Source organism: Nanorana parkeri, unplaced genomic scaffold (genome assembly GCF_000935625.1).
Source record: "Nanorana parkeri isolate BGI_ZX_2015 unplaced genomic scaffold, ASM93562v1 scaffold1027, whole genome shotgun sequence".
Classification (NCBI taxonomy): domain Eukaryota; kingdom Metazoa; phylum Chordata; class Amphibia; order Anura; family Dicroglossidae; genus Nanorana; species Nanorana parkeri.
Window position 1 is genome coordinate 218208 of NW_017307295.1, and position 8226 is coordinate 226433.

The window sequence follows — 8226 nt, forward strand, 5'->3', positions numbered from 1 at the left end:
GGGGGGAAACAGGTTAAAGATTAGGAGAGTAAAATGTGCTATTCCCAATAGTTAGAGTTAAGTGTGACACTGCAGCAGTCACACATCTGCTCTATAGCTCGAGAACTGAGCCATCACAAACCACTGATCGCTCAGCTCTCGGTTGTCTCCCTGCATAGAGCGGCGACTGTCAGTCACGGTCACTACTCCCCACAAGGATTCCCTCCTCACCTTTCTGTTTCTCCAGTGCTCATTGGAAAGAGAGAGAGATGGGAGGGGGCGGGCACAGCTGGATCTGTCTCTAGAAAGGCAGAGCCAGCTGTCAATCAGGCAATATCGTCGGGATACTTTCAGGTTGCAATGCTGAGTTTGGGTCACAGGGGTACATTAGTAAATGTACCCCTGTGACCCAATAGAGGACTAAAGCCAAAAAAAAATGTTTGGCTTTAGTTCTCTTTTAAAGGTGTACAAGAAGAGGAGAGATGCACGCAGGCTATGCAGAAAAAGTGTAAGGTGGTTAACAATTTGTGTAAATGTAAATAAAAAAAGAATTTGCAGTGGTAGACTTTTGAAAACAACCATACAATAACCTGACAAACGGAAAAATAAAAACTGTCATTGAAAACAATGCAAAAAGCTATAGCAAAAAAAAGTTTTATTATACACACTGGACCATGTGACAGTTGTGGTCACTTAAGAACTGTAATATTCCAGTAACCGCTCATCTGTAGGCTTCAAGATCTTCTTTTCGGCCATGTTGACCACCCAGCCTGGAGCAAGGCCAAAGAATATCTGCCGAGGATCCTTGCGCTGGCACAGCAGTTCATACAGTTCATCCTTGGTAATATCAGGAAGGAAATAACCATATTTCTGAGCTAGTCGCTTTCTTGCGTCGGCAACCTTTAGGGGATCTGCTAAGTAACCACGTTTTTCAGGATTTGTATAATATTTCACCAAGTCCTCTGGTGGAAGCATTCGTCTGAAAATAGGTTTACCACGCATGAAAAATGGGACTGGTTTACACAGAACTTCTGCAAGGGAGATCAATGGGTTTAGTAAATTAGAGAAATACATGATATGGACAAACAAGAAAACCCTAGAAAATACAGATTTCATTGTATCAAAGGATATTACTACTAAGTAACTACTAGTAAGTACTAAGGCAGGGTTGCATCTTCCGACAACTCTAGCCAAAATACTCTGCAAAATGCAAAGAGAATCTTCCTTTCCACATATTGAAAATACAGTTCCCAGAAAAAGTATTCGCCCCCTTGGAGGTTTCCATGATTTGTTATCATACAACACTGAAATTCCAGCACTGGAACGTGTAGAGGGTGGATATTGCTTTAGGGGCTTTTTTTTTTTTTAAAAGAGGGGGGTGGAAAGGAATTAAAGATCACTTGGCAGAGATCTGTTTTCACTTTGACCTGAAAGGGTCTATTAAGTTGATCAGTGTAAAAAATAAATCAATAACTCCACTGTAAATGAATGTTCTATCACAATAGATATTACTTTTTGGAATAACCTAAGAACGATATCTACAGTAGATAAGTAAGGGCTCATGTACATGGGCAGCTGAACCCAAACAGCGTAAATTCTGGGTGTATATTTTTTTACACTAGGGAGAGCCAGACATGCGGTGTACAGCCTCCCATAGAAGTTCCGGGTATACGTCGGGACTTGCATAGAGCACCGTATGCATATGAATGCACATCCCCGGGTGCCATTGACTTCTACAGGAGGCCGTACGCAGCATTTATGGCTACCCGACGGGGGAAATTTATGCTGGAATTTACTTGGAATGGATCCAACTGCCCATGTGCATGAGCCTTTTAGAATATTTATCAAATTGAGGCAACTTTCATTTTTTAACGGTCATTTTTAAAGACAGGGAGAACTTGGCACTGGAAACTTGGAGAGATAATGGAAGCTTTTTTTTTTTTAATTAAATGAAATGCATTTAATGACGAACGTATTTAATGAGATATTCATAACATACTAAACTACTGCTCCTAAGCCTGTGAAGCCCTGTAATTCCTATTAACGGGAATATGTGGTAGTTTTCAAAACTCTCCCCTATTGCCATTTCAACATACAATGCAACTTACCAAGGCTTCGTGGATCATAGAAACCAGTTGTTAGAACGCCACCATTTTTTTCAATGGCTGCAATCGCCAGCTCTGATGCCCACTGGACTTCAATGTTAACTTTGGCACAAAACAAATCAGCTCCCTAAAACAGGAAAATATTGACAAAGTGGTCTGATTAAAAAAAAATTAGACACTAAAGCAGTGGTAGGCAATCTTGACACTACAGTTGTTGTGAAACTATAGGTCCCATGGGGCACTGCAAGACTACCACAGAGCCATAATGGGATTTATAGTTGTACCGCAGCTGGAGTGACAAGGTTGCTTACTCCTACAGTAAAGTATATTTAAAAAAATAAACAAAAATTAAAATGTAATGCACAAAAACAGAAAATACTAAATTTTTTGGTAACATAAAAGATGGGGTCATGTCAGGTAAATAGATACCAAACATGGCAAGCTTTAAAATTGCGCTCGTGAAGCCGCCAAAAACTTAAAATATCCCAAATTTCCCATAAGGGACACTTTAAAACGCTTTTACCGCTCATCTGTTTAGTGCCAACAGTGATTGATGGCCCTAGAATTATTGCTCTCACTCCGACGTTCACGGCGATATGTAACATGCGTATCGCAATTGTCGTTTTCGCATTTGTAGGCGCGATGCGTGTATGTGTGCGCACGTTGGGGCGGTGACTTAAAAAAATTTTTTTCCTTTTTCTTATATGTTATTTTAAATATTTTTAAACTTTTTTTTTTCCTTTACACTACCCTTATTGCTATCACATTGGGGGCTAACAAGCCCCCTATGTTATAACAGATAGGGTGTGACAGGTCCTCTTTATGGAGAAATCAGGAGTCTTTCAGACCGCTAATGTCCCCTAGGGACCCCACAGAAGCTGAGGAAGCCGAGATCTGCTTCCCCAGCTTCTTCTCCTGGCTCTAAGGGCCGGAGAATGTACAGTGACACCGGAAGTGATGTAATACACATCACTTCTGGGTCCAGGGATCGGAGGAGAGATCAGAAGCTGGAAGCTGCTGAATCTCTCCCCGATCATTGCGGGGAGACCCGCCGAGCCGGTCCTGGGAAACGCACGGGGACAGCAGCGCCGAGTACAAACGATCCAGTGGCTGTATAGACGCCGGATCGCTTGTAAAATTAACAGCCATCGCTCGCTGTTAAAAATTACACCAAGAACACAACTTCCTCTTTAATATGACAACACAGCGTATTTTTGGCTCTGAATGCCACAGCGGTGATGCTGCACGTTGTACTTCATCAGTGCACATCACCTTACACCAACACCGTGATTTGATCTGACTTGATTAAGAAGGCAAATTGCCTGGTGTCAGTCAGCCCTACCCACTTGATGCATTACAAATAACCACAGACCTCTCCTTCCCCTCTCATCATCTCCATAACACCCCACCCCAATGGTAGACACGCAGAGTGCATATCAATGACTATTTTTTTGCACTTATTGAACAGATATAACAAAACACTTTCAATGGCATATTTAGCAACCCAAAAGAAAGCACATAAGAAAAGTTCATTGTTAGGGTTTATATACACTCACATACACGACTGAAGGCGTTTTGTTATATCTGTTCGATAAGTGCAAATAAATACCTATTGATCATGTCAGAAATTCAGAGCTGTCCTGTGCTTTCTGCAAATTCCTGTGTTATCTCTTATTTTACAAATGCACCAGGAAAATTCACGATAGATCGATAGATAGATAGATAGATAGATAGATAGATCATATTTATCATCAAAAAAAACAATAATAAATTCACCATTTTACAAATAATGATAAACACCTTTGCTTCGGCTTTTAGGCTAATAAAGCTGCCTAACACATTGGTGGACAAACAGAACATGTGGGGGCAAAAGGAGAAGTCTCTCCTTCAACAGATTTAAGCAGTGTGCACTGCCACTGGCATATGCTATTAGGGGAACCGTGCGATGCGCCGATTTCAGTGCATCACACTATTTTTTCTTTTTTTGATCCTTGAATGAAATGTCACAAAGTGATATTTATTTCAGATCTATTCACTTCAGCTCAAGTGATGCAGTGTAGTGCGTTGCAACAAGCTGCGGTGATGCTGCACGTTGTACTTCATCAGTGCACATCACCTTACACCAACACCGTGATTTGATCTGACTTGATTAAGAAGGCAAATTGCCTTGTCTACGCATTAGGACTGTGCTGGGCAAGGTTAACCCAATGTACCTGGTGTGCAGGGGTCCTTAAATTGAAATTGCTCAGTGGCTGGGATTCAGAGCTCCACCAGTACTGGAAGGGTCATGCAAGGGTATATGTAGACGCCTGTATTGTACTACTGCAGCCAGTAGGTCAGGACAATACTGATGCCGATGCCATGCACAGCCATTGCCATTATATTTTGGGGTTTTTTCATGCATTAAAATAATTCCATGATTTCAGACCCAATTAACATTTATGTTTGCATCAAGCAAACGCAAAATAGCTGTAAACAGCCTACACATGCTTGCTTATTTTGATTAGATAAGAATTTAGAAACATTCCAAATGTCACTTAAAGAGCAAAGGAAAAGATCAAAAATGCAACAAGATTTCCTTTTAAAAACAATTGATTTGGCTGATACCTCCACCTAGTGGTGACTAGTGTCTGTAGATTTCCTATTATAGCAGAAGTAAAAAAAATAAAATACAAAAATTGCAGGCAGGAGGACTTTCCTGGAAGAAGAGACTTTGTAAGTTTCTTTTTTTCTAACAACAAAAACAAAAAAATACTCTTTTCCATTTTTACTAGAACTTGTTTTGTGTGTGTGCACTGCCTATGACACATGCACAGAGAGTGTGCACCACTGAGGAACAGTCCACAGCTGTTAGTTCTTAAGGACAGCAAACGCAGAGGTAAATCTACTGTCAGGTGCAAGTAGGCTGTGAATACTTATACATTATGGCAAATATGGGTATGCATGTAAAGCACAGAAAAATCAAACATTTACTGTAGTCTTCATCACACTGACTGGGGCACTCAATTGGACAATACTAAAAATGCAGGGGGAGGGGGGTTCACTGGCAGTGATGTATGCATGCTCTGTATCCCCTGCCCCCTTTTAGATTGTATGCTCTCACGGGCAGGGTTCTCCTTACTGTATTTGTGTTGTAACTGTAATGTCCTCCTTATATTGTAAAGCACTGCGCAAACTGTTGGCGCTATAAAAATTCTGTATAATCCCGCACAGCAAAGGGTAACTGCTTATTTTGGTCTAGGGGCACAAATGAAGCAGATATACTTACTAGAGTTCTTCTTTAAAAACCAAGAGAATGTATTATTGCTTTAAACATATATGATGCAGGTCAATTGTTCAAAAGAAAACCTATTAAAAAGAAGTCTATAGACTCAAGGTGTTGCCATACCTCTTCCACCAACTGCACGCCATAATCCCTTTTTAGCGGCTGGATGGTCACTCCTCTAGCATTGACCAGCTGAGTTAAATCAATTGGTTGTGAGGGATCAACCCTTCCCAGGTCAATAAGGTACTGGAGCTTCTTTAGACTTAGCGGCTTATACTGGCGACGGTTGCTAAAGAAAAAACAATTCAGAATACATGAGCCATTAAATGAAAGTAGAGCCAAAGCTTGTTCTTCTTCTGGACTGAAGGTTTATTTCAGTCTGCCTTGGCCATCTTCAAGTTCAGGTTTCAAGCTGACTGAGGGGAAGGGCGTTAATCGGGAAGTTCTTATTTTATTCTCTTTGACAAATGAGAACGTCATGCAGACATTTTCAGTAGGAGGTGGTTAAGAGACATACGTGAAGAAGTGAAGTAGCGGATCCCGTAGGCAGATTAGTAAACTATAAACATTTGGTGTAAAGTTCCCAATTGGCTTCCTCCGTCTGTCTTTCTATACTCTATACATCAAGTCATCAACGGACAGTACAGCAGGAGCTACATGAAAACCTGGAAGCTCTCTTAGGGCCAGTTCACACTACAAAGAGTGCGCTCCAGAGCGTTCCACCAGTGGAGCGCAACCCGGCCGGCTCCCTCGTTCAGGCGGGAGGGGGCATGGCAGCGAATTGAAGTCAATGGCACCGCAGCCACGCCTCCACGTGATCCCCCCGCACCGGAACGCGTGGCACATTAGTGCCTGCGTTCCGGTCCAGTGCAAACTGCAAAAATAGTGCATGCAGCATTTTTGCAGATCGCACTGGACCGAAAGGCAGGCACTAATGTGCCACGCGTTAGGGTGCAGGCGATCGCACTGCTGGCTGGGGGGGTGGCTGCAGTGACATTGACTTCAATGTACTGCCCCGCCCCTGAGCGCAGGGAGCCAGCCGGGTTGCATTCCAGAGGCCGAACGCTCTGGAACACACTCTTTGTAGTGTGAACCGGCCCTTAATGTAGTCTGAGCTTCATAAAATATGGCAGCTACAGCATAAACTCTACACAGGGAATGCAACATGAAATGGACATTAGTATACACCGTATTTTGCGGCCCATAAGACGCACCGGACCATAGGACGCAGGGAGGTCCGGCGCGCCTTATGGAGCACTCGACAGACTGTAGCTTATGACAGAAGCTGTGACAGAAGCTGCAGTTAGTGACCGCTGAGACAGGTGGCGCTGTGATTACAGCACCACGGGCTCAGTGATCACACAGAGCAGACGAAGAAAGTCCGTTCTTCGTCTACTCTATGGTGATCTCCATCGTCGCCGCTGCTCGGTTTTAATACGAGTGATCTCATTAGATCACTCGTATTAAACGAGCAGTGGCTCCTACTACTGAATACGATCGCCGTCGCCGCTGCTCGGCTTTAATACGAGTGATCTCATTAGATCACTCGTATTAAACGAGCAGTGGCTCCTACTACTCGCCCAGCGCCCGGAACTGCATGTCTCGGGCGTCGGGATTCGCTCCATAAGACGCAGGCACATTTTCTCCCTCCTTTTGGGGGGAAAAAAGTGCGTCTTATGGAGCGAAAGATACGGTAGTTACAAAGATATTGAGCATTTTTTATAATGTGTCCTCTATATGTAGGTCACTTAGGGAATGTTTCATTTTTGAAGTTAACGTATATATACCTGTGTCCTTCATTGAATCCATACTTTGGGATAGCCAAGTAGAAAGGTGTCTGCCCGCCTTCAAATCCTAGACGAGGTTTGTTTCCTCTTTGGGTTTCTCCTTTGTGGCCTCTACCACTTTTTCTGCCACCATGTCTTCCACGACCTCGTTGTCTTTCCTTAGAACAAATGAGAATAAGTCATCAGAACAGAAACAATAGGCACAAATCCATTGAAAAGGAATATCTGACCCTAGCTATATGTAGAGCTGTATGAAATTAAAGTGAACCTGTTCTTTGACTGTGCACGGCAAAGCAATGGGCTCACTCTATGCCGATCCCCCAATCGTTTACACATACATTCCCCTTCATTCCCTGCTCTTCAATTAGCTAGAGCTGCAACAATTAATCGATTGAGTCGATTAAAATAGACGATGGAAAACGTTGCCAACGTTTTCCATCGCCGATTAGTCGGCTATCGATAGGTTAGTCCGTTAGGGGCTCCACACATGACCAGAGCCGCACGTCACACGCGCAGAAGCCACGCCCACCGCTGCTCCTCGCCTCGCTGTGAGCTCCCTCACTGCCGCACTCTTGATGGTGTGACTGGGCCCTCTATGCATGGGGTCAGCACTGAAGGATAAAGCAGCATTTTTTTCCTGGGAAGGTTAGTATTTTGGCCCTTCTGGTATTAATTTATTTTTATATTGCAACACAACTTGACAGATGAATGTAGTCTTCTGTATCTGGGCAGGACACATTTTGGTTGCTATGGCGACTAAAATAATGCTGTCCGGTGATATAGTCATTGAAGTCTCTACTTGCAGACATATTGACTGCAATTTCATCAGTCATCGCTAGGTGACGTCTGGAAGAAAAATGGCCGACGATCAACGCCTCTGTGTGTGCCTATGTGTGAGAGAGTATCTGTGTGGGCTAGGGGTCCCAGTACAAGTCTGTGTGCCAGCAGTCCTAGTGTGCATCTGTGCGTGTGCCAGCAGTCCTAGTGTGCATCTGTGCGTGTGCCAGCAGTCCTAGTGTGCATCTGTGCGTGTGCCAGCAGTCCTAGTGTGCATCTGTGCATGTGCCAGCAGTCCTAGTGTGCATCTGTG

At 43.4% G+C, this 8226-nt stretch overlaps 1 protein-coding gene across 1 annotated transcript in view; it reads right to left on the reverse strand.

Moving 5' to 3' along the window:
• Positions 1-617: 617 nt before the first annotated feature.
• The window catches only part of MRPL15 (mitochondrial ribosomal protein L15), a 16100-nt gene continuing 8491 nt past the window's right edge, over positions 618-8226 (reverse strand). The window contains exons 3-5 of the mRNA XM_018567296.1: positions 5473-5638; positions 2088-2211; positions 618-1010 (exon numbers count right to left, since the gene is read on the reverse strand). Coding sequence (XP_018422798.1) covers positions 673-1010; positions 2088-2211; positions 5473-5638 — 628 coding nt within the window. The 3' untranslated portion in view covers positions 618-672. The remainder of the gene's footprint in view (positions 1011-2087; positions 2212-5472; positions 5639-8226) is intronic.